The sequence below is a fragment of the Rhinatrema bivittatum genome, chromosome 8 (assembly GCF_901001135.1).
Source record: "Rhinatrema bivittatum chromosome 8, aRhiBiv1.1, whole genome shotgun sequence".
NCBI classification, from domain to species: Eukaryota; Metazoa; Chordata; class Amphibia; order Gymnophiona; family Rhinatrematidae; genus Rhinatrema; species Rhinatrema bivittatum.
The window spans coordinates 7915769-7931982 of NC_042622.1; the positions used below are offsets into that span (position 1 = coordinate 7915769).

The following is a 16214-nucleotide window of genomic DNA, read 5'->3' on the forward strand; positions in this document are numbered from 1 at the left end:
TTTCACATTTCCTCTTGCCATTGAAGCTTAGAGCTCTGTCAGAGTCGCATTAACCGCTTGTATGTATATTGAATAAGGGTATTATCTCCAGGCAGTAGCCGTCATTCCCGCAAGCCTCCCTCTCTTCATTCACATCCTCTAGACTTTATGGATCCACAGTGTTTATCCCATGCTCCTTTGAAGTCCTTCACAGTTTTGGTCTTCACCACTTCCTCCGGAAGGGCATTCCAGGCATCTACCACCCTCTCTGTGAAGAAATACTTCCTGACATTGGTTCTGAGTTTCCCCCCTGGAGTTTTAAATTGTGACCCTTGGTTCTGCTAATTTTTTTCCAACGGAAAAGGTTTGTCGTTGTCTTTGGATCATTAAAACCTTTGAAGTATCTGAAAGTCTGTATCATATCACCTCTGCTCCTCCTTTTCTCCTGGGTGTACATATTTAGATTCTTCAATCTCTCCTCGTACGTCATGTGATGAAGATCCTCCACCTTTTTGGTCGCCCTTCTCTGGACCGCCTGCATCTTGTCTCTGTCTTTTTGGAGATACGGTCTCCAGAACTGAACACAGTGCTCCAGGTGAGGCCTCACCAAGGACCTGTACAAGGGGATAATCACTTCCCTTTTCTTACTCGATATTCCTCTCTCTATGCAGCCCAGCATTCTTCTGGCTTTAGCTATCGCCTTGTCACATTGTTTCCCCGACTTCAGATCGTTAGACACTATCACCCCAAGGTCTCTCTCCTGCTCCGTGCACATCAGCCTTTCTCCCCCCATCGAATACATTTCTTTCAGATTTCCACTCCCCATATGCATGACTCTGCACTTCTTGGCATTAAATCTCAGCTGCCATATCTTCGACCACTCTTCCAGCTTCCTTAAATCCCGTCTCATTCTCTCCACTCCTTCCGGCGTGTCCACTCTGTTGCAGATCTTAGTGTCATCCGTAAACAGACAAACCTTACCTTCTATCACTTCTGCGATGTTGCTCACAAAGATATTGAACTGGACCGGTCCCAACACCGACCTTTGCGGCACTCCACTCATCACTGCTCTCTCTTCAGAGTAAGTTCCATTTACCATCACACATTGTCTTCTGTCCGTCAACCAGTTTGCAATCCAGGCCCCCACCTCAGCACTCACTCCTAAGCTTCTCATTTTATTCACCAGTCTCCTGTGCGGGACTGTATCAAAAGCTTTGCTGAAATCCAAGTAGATGACATCGAGTGCTCTTCCTCAATCTAATTCCCTAGTCACTCAGTTGAAAAAGTCGATCAGATTTGTCTGACAGGACCTTCCCCTGGTGAATCCTGCTGCCTCGGGTCCAGCAATTCTCCACACTCTAGATAGTTCACTATCCTTTCCTTCAGCAGAGTCTCTATTCATTTTCCCACCACCGAGGTGAGGGTAACTGGCCTGTAGTTTCCATTCTCTTCTCTGCTCCCAGTCTTGTGAAGCAGGACCACCACCGCTCTTCTCCAATCTCTCGGCACCACTCCCGTTTCTAGGGATCTATTGAACAGGTCACACAGCGGAGCCGCCAGCACATCTCTGAGCTCCCTCAGCATCCTGGGATGAACCTCATCAGGCCCCATGGCTTTGTCCACTTTCAGTTTCCCCAGCTCTTCCCATACATTCTCTTCTGTAAATGGAGTTTCATCTACTCCACTCCCCTCCAGTTTCTTGTTAACTAGTGAGGGTCCTTCTCCAGGGTCCTCTTTAATGAACACCAAACTGAAGTATTTGTTTAATATTTCTGCCATTTCTTCATCTCTCTCCACACATTGATCCTGGTCACCTTTCAGTCTCACTATACCACTTCTGACCTTTCTCTGTATCTGAAAAATGTTTTGTCACCTCGCTTTACCTCTTTGGCAATCCATGAGGTCCATGTTTAGGAAGATGCTGTGCATGTGTGGAAGAATGGGAGCGTGCGTTAGAAGCTGGGCACTGTTAAGGCATTGGTGAGTTCGTTATCTAGACACTCAAACATCAGAAAAGTATCAAAAAATTGAACGCTGGTGTGCTAAAGCTGTCTTGAGGCCAAGCAAGCCCTCCAGCCTCCTGTTGGCGGGGAGCAGTGTTTACCACCAGTCCACAAAGGCAGGCCTCAGACTGCAGAATGGAGGGGTGAGCTGAAATGTCAGGTTAATCATTCCCTCACCCCCCAGACCTGTTTGTGTTTTAAACAGAGTGAAGATGTTTGGTTAGAAGCTGCCCGTCTGCAGCCTGGTGACACAGCTAAAGCTGTGGTAGCCCAAGCAGTGCGTCATCTGCCACAGTCTGTGCGGGTTTATATACGAGCAGCAGAGCTGGAGACCGATATCCGAGCAAAGAAGCACGTGCTGAGGAAAGGTGAGTTAGACGAAGGTGCAGGTGTCTCTTTGGAGCATGAGCTGAAGAGCAGATATGTGCAGCTATAGGACATATTTGTAAGACCTAAATTGTTTTTCTATGGTATAACCAATTTTCAGTTGCACTTTCTAGGACAACAAGATGTTTTGTCAGTATATTGTGTTTAAAAAGTGGTGGAATGAGGAGCAATAGGCAACTTATTGTGGCCTCTTAATGTCTAATGATATGGATGAGATAATCTTTTTATCTCCCGTTCTTGTTCCTAGCCCAGATCAGCCCTGAGTTTTGCCTCCCTGCAGGCAGTTGCAGACATGACCCTGCATGTAACCTAGTGTGGCGCAAGCAGTCCCTCAGTATTTCTCTGTTTCCATTCCTGTTCAAACTCCAGATCAGTCCAGACAACGTGGGTTTTGCAGTCCCTACCAGCAGATGCAGGCTAATGGAACAGCGGCCCTTTTAGAGACACGTGGCAGAAAGCAGTCAGCTTTAAGGGAGTCCAGAGACTCCCCTCTCCCACTGGTGCCGATGGTCCAAACCAGGGAGGTAGGGTAGAATCTGCCAAGGACATGGTGGAGAATGGGTCCAATGATTTTAAGGGCTTCACGGATTTTGTGCTGCTGCTCCACAAGGCCAGTTTGGCCAGGAGGGTAGCAGGGAGTAAGCCACTTCCGGCTGGGTGCAGGAAAAGGGGGTCCTTCCCTCCGGGTAATTCCAAGCCGGGGTGGCCTGTAGGGTGGATGCGCTGTATGTTTTGGTCTGGACGTCTGCCAGGAACATGGTCTCAGCGGTGGCAGCCCGGAGACTCCTGTGGTTGTGTAATTGGGATTTGTGCTCCAACTCACAACTCTGCAATCTTCCCTTTAAAGGGAAACTATTGTTCGGGGGAGGACCTGGAACAACTGATAAAGCATTTTGGGGGAGTTTAAGGGGCATAGGTTGCCAGAGGATAAGAAGAGCAGGAAGAAGGTTTTCCTGGGATATGAGGAGTTTTTGCTCCTGCCCGAATTGTTCAATTTCATTGCAGATGCAGGGCTCAAGAAGGCAGCAAAGAGTCCCCCGGGATCCCTCCAGTCAGGGAGCCGGAGGGGAGAGAGCCTGACAATGAAGTCACACAGATCCTTTCTTCCTTGGAAGCTGTCAGAGGGAGGCGCGCGCTCTCTTACGAGGAGTGCACCAAGATCACGTTGGATCAATGGCTCCTGAAGGTGATAAGAGACAGCTGTGCTTTAGAATTTTCTCAACTGGTCCCATTGCACATCTCGCACCAAACGAGAGGTGGCGTGGGATACGCTGCGATGTCTAGATGTGATTGTGTCAGTTCCACTGGAAGGAGGTACTCTGTTTACTTCGTGGTTCCCAAAAAAGAGGGCATTCTGGATCTCCAGAAGGACAGTGTGGTGCTGTGGGTTCCACGTTTTCAGATGGAGACGTTGCGGACAGTGATATCAGCGGTCCACAAAGGGGAATTTCTTGCGTCATTGGATTTAACAGTGACCTATCTGCATTTCCCTGTATGTACCCGGATCAGTCCAGACTCCTGGGTTTATTCCTCCCTGCCAGCAGATGGAGACAGAGAAAAGCCTCGCTGACACTGCTTGATAAGCCTTGGTGCCACCTGCAGTAGATCCATATTTCTCAACCATTCCCTGTTCGGTTGAGGTGGACCAGCTGAGGTCCAAATTGTTCCGTGGGTTGTAAATCTGATGGTCCAGATCCTTCCCCTCACGAGGCTGGTCTAGAAGCTTTCAGCTTCCTTTTCTTCTTCAGGGTTTTCTTTTCTCTCCTTGTTTGATTGGTGGCTGAACTGAGCTGGACAGCTCCTTTTAGCTTTAGGAGAGGAATTCCCCTGCTATTGTTCTTTTTAGTAAAGTTTAAAAAAAAAAAAAAAAAAGAGGAACAGAGGTTAAGGACAGCTGACTGTTAAGGCTCTGGGTCGACAGCCCCCCTCCCCCTCCCCCCTTGTTGGTCGTGCCAGTTTTTGTTTTTGTTTGCTATTATTCTTTAGTTGTTTTTTCTCTTTGACTTTGACTCGGGGAACATGGTTTGCGGCTCGGCTTGCCGCGCATGTGGGGCAGTCCCGGCGCGTCTTAGGCCGGCCTGTGTTGTCGTGCGTTTCAGGGGGGAAGGGCCCTCCCTTCTCCCGGGGGTCTCAAAACGTCAGCGCTTAGGAAAGCGCGCGGCTGCTGCGGTCGGGCCGGTTTTTGATGCGGCTGCTGGCTCCCTCGAGGCGGGAGTGGTGGCCATTTTGGCGGTGGATTCGCACGTGCTGCCATGTTTGGTGGGGGAGGGGGATTTCCCTCCGCAGCTCTCCCCGGTCCTTCCGAGTCCCCTAGAGGAGCAGGGGGTCTCCGGAGGGGCTATTAGGCAGGTCCCCTTGCCTCAGGGGTCTGGTTTCGGGTTTGTGCCCCTTCTCTCCTGATTTCATTCTCCTGCTTCATCAAGCCTTTGCTTGCACAAGTTGCCGGAGGACAAGCCTCGAAATCATCAGGCTTTTCAGTCAAGGTCGCTTTTTCAGGACGAAGGATGATCTCGTCCTTCTAGAGGTCCCATGGGGTCGCAGTCGCAAAAACCTTTTCAACCTTGAGGCTCGAGTTGGGGTCAGTCCTTTCGGGGCGACCAGAGGCCTTTCAGGGCTCCCATGGGTGGGGGAACCACTGGGATCAAGTCCTCCCAATGAAGCAAGGCCAGTTCACTCCGCCATTCTTTATATAGGGGGCCATCTCGCAGGATTTTACGGGGAGTGGACCAAGATTACGCAGGATCAGTGGGTCCTCACTGTGGTAAAAGATGGTTACACGTTAGAGTTTGCATGTCCCATTCGCGACCTGTTCTTGGTCTCCCCCTGCGGGTTTTCGGCAAAGCGTGGTGCAGTTCAGGAGACTTTGCGCAGGCTGCGCAAGTTGGGGGCGGTAATCCCGGATCTTCTGCACGAACGGGGCAGGGGTCATTACTCCATCTACTTCATAGTGCTGAAGAAAGAGGACACGTTTCGCCACATTCTGGACCTCCAGTCAGTCAATACGTCTTTAAAGATACCGTGGTTTCGCATGGGGACTTTACGTTCAGTGATTGTGGCGGTGCGCACTCAGGAGTTTCTAGCTTCCCTGGATCTGACCGAGGCTTATCTACGTATCCCCGTTCATCCGGATCATCAGCGCTTCCTGAGGTTTGCAGTGCTGGGTCAGCATTTCCAGTTCCAGGCTCTCCCCTTCGGGCTAGCCACAGCTCCTCGCATGTTCACCAAGATAATGGTGGTGGTGGCGGCGGCTTTTCATCGCGAGGGAGTGCTAGTGCACCCTGATCTCGACGATTGGCTGATTCGGGAGAAATCGTTAGACGGCTGCCGTTCTTCGGTACAGAAAGTTATTCGTCTGCTAGAGTCTCTCGGCTGGTGGTCAATCGGGCGAAGAGTCACTTGGAGCCATCTCAGACACTCGACTATCTCTGGGCTCGTTTTGATACAAGGCAAGGCAAAGTGTTTCTCACAGAGGACAGAATGATCAAGTTGCAGTCTCAAATTTGGTGCTTATTGGCATTGAGGGTGCCTCAAGCCTGGGATTTTTTGCAGGTTCTGGGGGTCGATGGCCTCAACGCTGGAATTGGTGCCGTGGGCCTTCGCGCATATGCGTCGCCCGGAAGTCTCTGTCGCAGGCTTTTCATGTACCGGTCTTGCTGGATGCGTCTGCATGGAACAGCCTCTTATGATGGCTACAGTCAATCTGCAGCGTGGTGTCAGTCTCAGAGTTCCAGATTGGGTGGTTCCCACTACCAATGCCAGTCTCTCTGGTTGGGGGGTGGCAGTCAGCCCAGGGCACTTGGTCGGCAGTGGAAGCCTCGTGGCCTATCAATCGGTTGGAGACCAGGGCTGTGCGGCTGGCACTTCAGGCCTGCCTTCCTCTCGTTCAAGGTCGATCGGTCAGGGTTCTGTCGGACAATGCCACAATGGTAGCTTACATCAATCGTCAAGGCGGCACCAAGAGCCAGGGGTGGCCCTGGAGGCTCAGGAGCTATTTCTCTGGGCGGAGCTCTACCTGGTTCAGTTAGCTGCGTCTCATATCGCGGGCGTCGACAACGTCCAGGCCGATTTTCTCAGTCGCACGAATTTGGATCCAGGCGAGTGGGAATTGGCGGAGTCAGCAGTGCAGCTCATCCGAAAGGTGGGGTTCTCCTCGCGTCAATTTGGCAACTCGGCTCAATGCGAAAGCTCCTCGGTTTTTCAGCCGCAGGAGGGAGTATGGAGCCGAGGGGGTCGACGCTCTGGTACTGCCCTGGCCTCTGGGGATCCTGCTCTGTTTTCCCTCTGTGGCCTCTCGTGGGTAAGGTGTTGCGCTACATAGAGAAGCATCCAGGGAAGGTGGTGTTGGTAGCCCCGGAGTGGCTGTGTCGACCATGGTTTGCAGATCTCGTCAGTCTAGCAGTGGACAGTCCGCTGCGCCTCGGTCATCTTCCTGGTCTTCTCCGTCAGGGACCCATATTTTCCGACCAGGGAGATCGCTTTTGTCTAGCAGCTTGGCTTTTGAGAGGCGTCGCTTGAGGCGAAGAGGATACCCAGAGTTGGAGATCGCTACGCTTTTGCAGGCTAGGCAGAAGTCTACCTCCCTCTAGTAGGTTTGGGTTTGGAAAGTGTTTGAGGCTTGGTTTACCGCTCGAGGGATACATACGGTTCAGGCCTCGATTTCTCATGTCTTGTCTTTCCTACAAGAGGGTTTAGCTAAAGGCCATGCTTTTAATTCCCTTAGGGTGCAGGTAGCAGCTCTAGCCTGCTTGCAGGGGAAGATTGAGGGTTACACCTTATCTTCCCATCCGGATGTGCAGAGGTTCCTTCGGGGAGTTAAGAATTTGCGTCCTCTGGTGCGGAAGGTCTGTCCCTCCTGGAACCTTAAGCTAGTTTTACGGGTATTGTGTGATGCTCCATTTGAGCCAATTCAGAGAGCGACCCTTAAGGACTTGACTCTCAAGGTCGTTTTCTTAGTGGCCATCTGTTCCGCCAGGAAGATTTCTGAATTGCAGGCTTTGTCATTCAGGGACGCTTTCCTTCAAATATCTGATTCTGGAATCACGTTGCATACGGTTCCTTCCTTTGTCCCGAAGGTGGTCTCTGCCTTTCATGTTAATCAGACTATCAAGCTCCCAGTGTTTACAGAGTTGGATGATTCTATGCAGCATGCTTGGGAGCTTAAGCTATTGGATGTCCACAGGGCCTTGCTTTGCTATCTCAAGGTTACTAATGATTTCAGGAGGTCTGATCATGTTTTTGTTTTATGGAGCGGATCAATGAAAGGTACCCATGCCTCCAAAGCAACTATTGCAAGGTGGCTTAAGGAGGCTATTGGGTCAGCATACGTTATTAAGGGCAGTTAGGTTCCAGAGGGTTTGCAGGCCCACTCGACTCGGGCTCAGGCAGCTTTGTGGGCAGAGGCTCAGTTGGTGTCTCCGCAGGAGATTTGCAGGGCGGTGACTTGGAAATCGTTGCATACTTTTACGAGGCATTACCGATGGGATTTGGGAGATTCTAGTTCCCGGTCTTTTGGTGAAGGTGTCTTGCGAGCGGAACTCTACAGGTCCCACCCTCTCTAGGAAGCTTTGGCACATCCCAGGAGTCTGGACTGATCCGGGTGTGTACAGGGAAAGGAAAATTGGTTCTTACCTGCTAATTTTTGTTCCTGTAGTACCAACAGATCAGTCCAGAACCCACCCGGGTTGGAGGGGGAGAGTCTTCCGCTCAGCTATAATCCTTTCAGCATACTTCTGTTCTTAGTTTGTTCATACATTACAAGTTTTTAGAATGTTGTTGTCAAGTTTTTGGCACATAGTGTGTTTGACTTGGGTGCAGATTAATACTGATCTACAGCAAGTGGCACCAGGGCTTATCAAGCAGTGTCAGCGAGGCTTTTCTCTGTCTCCATCTGCTGGCAGGGATGAATAAACCCAGGAGTCTGGACTGATCCGTTGGTACTACAGGAACGAAAATTAGCAGGTAAGAACCAATTTTCCTATCCCCATATGCTCACAGTATCAGAAGTTTCTGCGGTTCATGGTGCCAGGGCAGCATTTTCAGTTTCGAGCTCTTCCTTTCGGGTTAGTGACAATGCCACGGACGTTCACAAAGGTGGTGGTGGTGGCTGCAGTACTGAGAAGGGATTCTAATTCACCCTTACTTTTAGATGACTGGCTTATTCAGGTAAAGTCAGAATGGGAGTGTTGGCGGTCAATTCGGTGGGTCATGGAGATATTGCAGTCTGTGGGCTGGGTAGTAAACTTAGCAAAGCAATATCTAGCTCCATCCCAGTCATTGGAGTACCTGGGGGCGTGGTTCGATACCCATCCTGGCAGGGTGTTCCTTACCTCAGAAATGCTGGCGAAGCTGCCAGCACAGGTGACTCGTCTCCTATGGCTTGTGGTGCCCAGGATATGGGATTATTTGCAAATCCTAGATTCTATGGCATCTACACCAGGATTGGTTCCGTGGGCTTTTGCTCACAGACGACTGCTGCAGAAGGCGTTTTTGTCCCGTTGAAATCTGCTGTCAGAGGAGTTTTACCTTCTTTTACCACTTCAGGGGGGTTCCAGATCCAGCCTCTCGTAGTGGCTGTCTCGCCCCAGTTTCGAAAGAGAGGTGAATCTGGGGTTCCGGACTGAGTGGTGGTGACCATGGCTGCCAGTCTTAAAGGGACGGACGGCTCGAGGTCGTGGTGCAAGCGTCCTGGTCTATCAGCTGTTTGGAAACGAGGGCTGTTCGCAGGGTTTGCTTTCCTTCCTTCCACAAGTACAAGACAGGATGATGAGTTTTCTTAGACAGTGCAATGATAATGGTGAATAACAATTGTCAGGGCAGGACGAAAAGTTGCTTTGTGACTCAGGAGGCCCAAGAACTGTTTGTCTGGGCAGAGTGGTATCTGGCTGAGATAGCGGCGACACATGTTGCTGGAGTGGACAGTGTGCAGGCGGATTATCTCAGCAGGCAGAAATTGGACCTGGGGGAATGGGAATTGTCCGCAGAGGCCTTAAACCTCATTTGAACCAGGTGGGACCCCCCCTCTGGATCTGATGGCGTCACGAGGCAATGACAAGGCAGATCTCAGTCACATGTGAGAGTCTGGTCAGAGGGATCAACTCTGTTGCGGTACCTTAAAGTCAGTAACAGTGTTTGCTGTTTGGATCATCTGTTTGTCTGGTTCTGCAGAGCAGAGAAGGATGTAAGGTGTCTAAAGCCACAATTGCTCAGTGGTTGAAAGAAACTATTTTTTACGCCTAGCTCTTCGAGGGTTGGTCAGTTCCAGAGGGGTTGCGTGCGCAGCCTCTTGAGTGAAGTGTCAGCTGGTGTTGCTGCAGGAAAGCTGTAGAGCTTTACACTTTGACCAAATATTACCGATTGGATACTAGGGGGGTTGGAGGAGGTGGCATTTAGGGAGCGTGTGATACGAGCTGATCTTTCGGGTTCCTGCCCAGTGTAGGGGGGCTTGGGTACACCCCACTTGTCTGGACTGATCTGGGGTATGAATAGGAAAGGAAAATTGGATCTTACCTGCTAATTTTTGTTCCTGGAATATCACAGATCAATCCAGAAGCCCATCCACTTGCTTGCAAAAAACCGTGGTTGCTTCAGTATGTTTATAGTGCTGAACTTACTATGTGTATATAAGTAGATCCTATAGGACTGAAAGTTAGAAGTGAGGGCTCTAGTTCAGGGGGCTCCAGTCTTTTGTTCTCTTTTCACTCTGTTTTGGCTTGGGTACTGGTCAATACTGAGGGACTGCAGGTGTCAGTCTGTTTGGTTCTCTGTCTCCATCTGCTGGTAGGCATGCAAAACCCACTTGTCTGGACTGATCTGTGGTACTTCAGGAACGAAAATTAGCAGGTAAGAACCGGTTTTCCTTTTGTTGCCCTCTTTTGTACACCTCCACTTCAGGTGGCTGTGCTGGGCTATAGAGAATTCCCCATGACAACTAAATCTCAGTCCTGCTGCTTTGACCAGCTGTGGTCATCTAAGTAGCCACAATTTCCTTCCCTCCCACCCCAGGGCACCCATGATAGTGGCATTGGGATGAGCTGGATGTGATTCCTGCTACCTCGCACCCACATCACGGAGCAGTCGATGCTGGTCTGTTTGTGATCCTGACAGGTTGCAGAGTGAGCAGGTGTTGCACGTAGGTAGCCGTGTCGTCTGCTGACAGGGCACTTTCCAGCAGGGGTTCAGGACACGAGCGAGGTAACGTGAGCTGAATCCCTACCGGTTGATGTGACAGTGAGATCGTGTTACCATACTGACAGTGGGAGCCCTGCAGAACTCTGGCTTCAGCCCAGAGTTGTGCTATTGAAAATGGTTTCCACAACAGCAATCTTTTTTTCCTGGCTTGGAGATAAATGACTTTGGAAAAGTAAAACTTGTGTCCATTAAAGCTGTCAGCAGGTTCTTAGGAGAGCTCTTCAGTTCTGTGGGAGATGACAATCAGGATATATAGTGTTTAATATCTGTGCTCTGTCAGACCACAAACTTATTATTGTGGGGTATGCAGCATATATCACTGGATCATGATGACAAGGCAAGCCCAAACGCACTTCCCATGGGAGCAGAGAAACAGAAAGCTTTGAGTTTTGCTTTTTCATAAACTTTGATAAATAGTGTTTCAGAGGGGTACTGAGCAGTGAAAGGTTTTGCAATAGTGGAATAATCCATCACAAGATGACTGCTTGCAATTTCGAGGCTAAAACAGAGACCCTCTTTAAGTGATAAGTGATGTTTCAAATTCTTTTTACATGCTAACACAGGAAAGCGAGAAGTGAAAGCCCTCTTCTTGTTATAATAGGATCTGTCTCATTTCCACCGGTATGTTGTTCAGAGCAGAGTAGGAGATGGCAAAGCCTTCCTTATTCTGAGAAGAGTGGCATTTCACTTTTTGTGTGTTATTGACACCTGGGGAGCAGCATCCTGGCATTGCCTTTTTCCCAGGAAGCCCCTATACGTGTCTGAGGTCCTGGGAAGTAACATCTTCAGAGCCTTTTATCTGGGAAAATTGGCCCATGGGGTAATTGCTCTTCTGTAGCCAGCTAACGTGCAAGCACGATCCTCAGAGCTGTTGCCAGGGGTGAGGAAAGGTGCACCGCCTGCGCAGATAACCGCTGCAGAGTGTGCAGAGGCTGCGTGGCTGTTTGAATCCTGTCCTCTTCTCCCCCCCTTACAGCTCTGGAGCATGTTCCCAACTCTGTGCGTCTGTGGAAGGCGGCGGTGGAGCTGGAAGAGCCTGAGGACGCCCGCATCATGCTCAGCAGAGCCGTGGAGTGCTGTCCCACGAGCGTAGAGGTGAGGCGCTGTCTGGAGCTTCCTTTTCTTGCAGCTAGGTATATTAAATGATGGAAGAGTAGGAAGTGTTTGTTTAGACGGGGTATGCATTATACTGCATGCATTTGTGTTGTGTTGTACCTCGCTTTGATGCATTTTTTGAGAAAGACAAGTCGTCAAATTGAATAAATGACATTAACGCAGCTGTGATTAATCTGGCGTTTCCTTGATTATTCTTCAGCTGTGGCTTGCGCTAGCAAGGCTGGAAACTTATGAAAATGCCCGGAAAGTTCTTAACAAAGCTCGAGAAAACATTCCCACAGACCGGCACATCTGGATTACTGCTGCCAAGCTTGAAGAGGCCAATGGAAATACACAGATGGTGGACAAGATTATTGACAGAGCCATAACATCCTTGCGGGCAAATGGAGTAGAAATCAACCGGGAGCAGTGGATCCAGGTACTGCCAGATCTCCCCTCCCGAGGAGCTCCTAGGGCTCTGGACATTTATTCTCCCTTTTACCATGATAAAATTGCTTTACAAAAGTGCAAGTTTGTGGTTTCTTCAAGCCACATGTGGGAGGGAGTTGGGAAGAAAGGATGAGCAGTGGGGTGAATAATTAAAAGAGAGACGAGGTTGTTGTGATGAGTTGACAGAGGGGAGAGTGAGCTGCTGGGTTGGGGTTGTGGAGAGGGGATGGGCTGTCGAATTTAGGGAAGAGCTGGTGGTGAAGTGCGGCATTGAGTTCATGATGTGCAGGAAGAACCCACGGTAAGTCTGGGACCTGGTAGGAGATATCCACAGGACGCTGGAAGTTCCTTGGTACTTGGGTTCCCATTAGCAAGTGTTGGACCTATCTAAGCAGCAGTTGGTATGAGAGCTCCACTGTGCAGTGAGCACCTTGTGTGTGTTTTTTTGTTCCCAGGATGCAGAGGAATGTGATAAAGCTGGCAGCGTGGTGACGTGTCAGGCGATTATCCGAGCTGTGATTGGGATTGGGATTGAGGAGGAGGACAGAAAGCACACCTGGATGGAAGATGCCGACAGTGTGAGTGGACAGAGATTGGGATGTGTTCTACCACACTACTTAGGTTATTTCTGCTTAGCAGGGCACATGGCAGCTTCTGAAGAGTAAACAGAGCTGTGGAAAGTGAAAGTTGCTAAGGAGCACAGAGAGTTAATGGCAGAGTTGGGATTAGAGCTTGGCGGTCTGTTGTGCTTGGAATATGGTTAGTGCTGATTGCAGGACCTTCAGAGTGCTGACACTGTGGTGCGCCTCCTCTGGAAGGTGGTTTGTAAATATCTATGTGCAGGCCAAGCAGGCGACCTCAGAAGCTTCCCTTTGCCATCAAAGCAGCCGTGAGTGTATAATAAGGTTAAGTCACACTGAATGCTGAATAGAATGGGGTTATAACTTATAAAATGTTCTACAGTGGCACAGTAGTTGTAGTCGGCATAAAAGATCCTTATCTGCCCAATTCCCTGTACACGTACCAGGATCAGTCCAGACTCCTGGGTTTTGCCTCCCCACCAGCAGATGGAGACAGAGAAGTTTTGACGGACTCTGTCCTATACACCAAGGTGCCACCCACAGTCTGTCAGTATTTGTCTCCAGCAGATGGTGGAGGTGCAAAATCCCTGCAGTCTGTAGTTAGAGTTTAGTTGTGTAAAAAAAAGAAGAGAGAATAAATTAATTTAATAGTGAGTTAGTTATCATAGGACTATTCTAGCTACTTTGTTTAAAAAAAATAAAATAAAATAAAAAGAGACAGTTTAGGGTGAAGCCTCCCAGGGGGTTGGCAGGTCCTGAAGGGGCCATCCCCCCTGGTATCGAGGCTAGAGGAGGCAGGGGTTGAGGATCCTGCTGAAGCTCCCTCAAGCCGCTGAGGTGATACCGGGGAGCCCGGCTCACTCTCCTCAGGCAGTTCAGGACCCGCGAAGGGGACAGCACTGGCCAGGTTGTACAAAAAAAAAAAAAGTCGCTGGCCGTTTTCCTTTTCTTGCGGCTTTCCTTTTGCTTCGCGCAGTCTTCTTTATTGTCGCAGTGGCTTCTTTTCGGTTGGGTTCCCGTGTCTTAGTTGTCGCATGGTCAGGCTGGCCTTAAATTTGTCCCGATGCCGCGTGATATGGCCTGTCAGGCCTGTGGCGATACGCGCGCTCGCGTGTCCCGCGAAGGTATTTGCTCAGCTTGCCTTCCCGGAGGGGAACATAAGAACTTGCCATGCTGGGTCAGACCAAGGGTCCATCAAGCCCAGCATCCTGTTTCCAACAGAGGCCAAACCAGGCACAAGAACCTGGCAATTACCCAAACACCAAGAAGATCCCATGCTACTGATGCAATTAATAGCAGTGGCTATTTTGGTTCTTTTGGGCTATGAGTGCTTTGAGCGGGACTGTCTCGGTCCCACCCGGGATAGGGAAGCTTGGGTACATCCCAGGTGTCTGGACTGATCCGGGTACGTACAGGGAAAGGAAAATTGGTTCTTACCTGTTCATTTTCGTTCCTGTAGTACCACGGATCAGTCCAGACGCCCTTCCCTGTTTGTCTTTTTCTTACTGTCCTCTCGAAGCTTGTTTCTCTTGCAGATTCACAGACCTTGATACTTCATTTTTGTGCAAGAACACTGGGTAATTGCACCAGAAGCCTTGGTTGTTCCAGCACCAAGTACATGCCAGAGCGCTTAGTCCTACCGTATCTCTCACATTGTTCTGGAGTTGCTCAATTGAACTTTATGGTTACTTGCTTGATCCTATTCTGGTTTTGTTATTTTCTGCTTTGACCATGGTTATACTGAAGGGTTATAGGATAGGCTCTGTCCTCATGAAGGATATCCTTTCAGTTTTAGTCTATCTCCACCTGCTGGAAAGGAGGCTCAACCCACAGTCTGGACTGATCCGTGGTACTACAGGAAAGAAAATTAACAGGTAAGAACTAATTTTCCTTCGGAAAGGACCTGGAGGATATAATTCAATCTTTGGGAGAAAACAAAGTCCATAAACTTCCAGAGGATAAGCCTAAGTCGCAGAGTTCCTTTCCCTCTAGGTCTCGTTCGCGTGGAAATAGAAAATTTCGATCCTCAAGGTAGTCTGGTCCTCTTTTCGTCAAAATTCGAGCAGACAACATTCCTGGTCGCAGTCCTTTCGAGGACGTCGCTTCGGAAGAGAGGGGCTTCTCAGCCTTCAGGAGGACCCAAATCTTCCCAATGATGCCAGCCTGGCCCCTTCCTCAGTCCTGGCTGTAGGGGGCAGGTTGTCCCTGTTCTACGAGGAATGGGTCAAATTAACTTCAGACTAGTGGGTCCTCAGCATCATAAGACAAGGCTACACATTCAATTTTGTACGACGTCCTCACGACCGGTTTCTGGTCTCCCCGTGCTCGTACGCAGAAAAGCGATACAGGACACCTTGCAGCGGCTCCTAGATCTAGACGCAATTTGTCCGGTTCCCTTCGCGGAGTGCCACCGGGGGGCGCTACTCCATTTACTTCGTGGTGCCAAAGAAAGAAGGCATTTTTCGACCCATACTCGATCTCAAAAGGGTCAACAGATGCCTTCAAGTTCCCTGTTTTCGCATGGAGACTTTCAGATCAGTCATTGCATCAGTTCACAGGGGAGAATACCTGGCTTCACTCGATCTCACAGAAGCATACCTGCACATTGGCATCAGGGCCAGCCACCAGAAGTTTCTGTGCTTCTTCATCATGGGAAAGCATTTCCAGTTTCGAGCCCTCCCATTTGGACTAGCCACAGCGCCCAGGACCTTTACCAAAGTTATGATTGTGGTGGCTGATTCGAGCGAAATCAAAATCTTTGCCTGTCTGCAGTGCAACGAGTTGATAAACATGAAGGTAGGCGATCTAAAAAAGCTGTGGGGGCAACACACACAATAGATGCCTGAGAATGTCCGTTGAGAAGGAGACTGGTGCGCCGTTGGATTCAACGTTTTGATTTGATATTCGCATCCTTGCGTGCCGATTAGCCTTGGTGTGCACAAAAGTGCATTGACAAACACTTTCTTTATAAAACTCTGTGCAGAAGACCAGTTTTACATTATTGGTGTCTAAACTTCAATTTAAAACCTTTCAGAAAAAGTAATTGGCAATAAGATCATCCTTATACGCATATGAGATTATCTTATACAGCCCCTGAGGCAGCCCCCATGAGGGGGGCGAAACTCGGCCTGAGTCGGGCATTGTTTGTATTGGATCAACAAGTCTCCTAAATAAAGCATTTTAATGGACATTCTCAGGCATCTATTGTGTGTGTTGCCCCTGCAGTGCAACAAGTACTTCAGCTGTTGCGATCTCTAGGGTGGGTGGTCAATCCCGCCAAGAGTCATCTTATCCCTTCCCAGACGGAGTTTCTGGGAGCCCGCTTCGACATGAGTTGGGGGAGAGTTGTTTTGACGGACGAGCCAATCGTCAAACTATAGGGGCAAGTCCGAGATTTGTTATCCAAACAACTGCCCAAAGTTTTCAATTATTTACGAGTACTGAGGTTGATGGAGTTAGTCCCATGGGCCTTTGCGCATATGAGACCTCTGCAATCAGCATTACTCTCCCATTGGAATCCGGTATCCGAACG

General features: G+C 49.5%; 1 protein-coding gene across 1 annotated transcript in view; it reads left to right on the top strand.

Annotated features, from left to right (window-relative positions):
* PRPF6 (pre-mRNA processing factor 6) overlaps nucleotides 1–16214 on the top strand; it is a 127447-nt gene that overhangs the window by 41555 nt on the left and 69678 nt on the right. The window contains exons 8-11 of the mRNA XM_029612461.1: nucleotides 2188–2350; nucleotides 11533–11651; nucleotides 11872–12090; nucleotides 12557–12679. Of these exons, the coding sequence (XP_029468321.1) occupies nucleotides 2188–2350; nucleotides 11533–11651; nucleotides 11872–12090; nucleotides 12557–12679 (624 nt within the window). The remainder of the gene's footprint in view (nucleotides 1–2187; nucleotides 2351–11532; nucleotides 11652–11871; nucleotides 12091–12556; nucleotides 12680–16214) is intronic.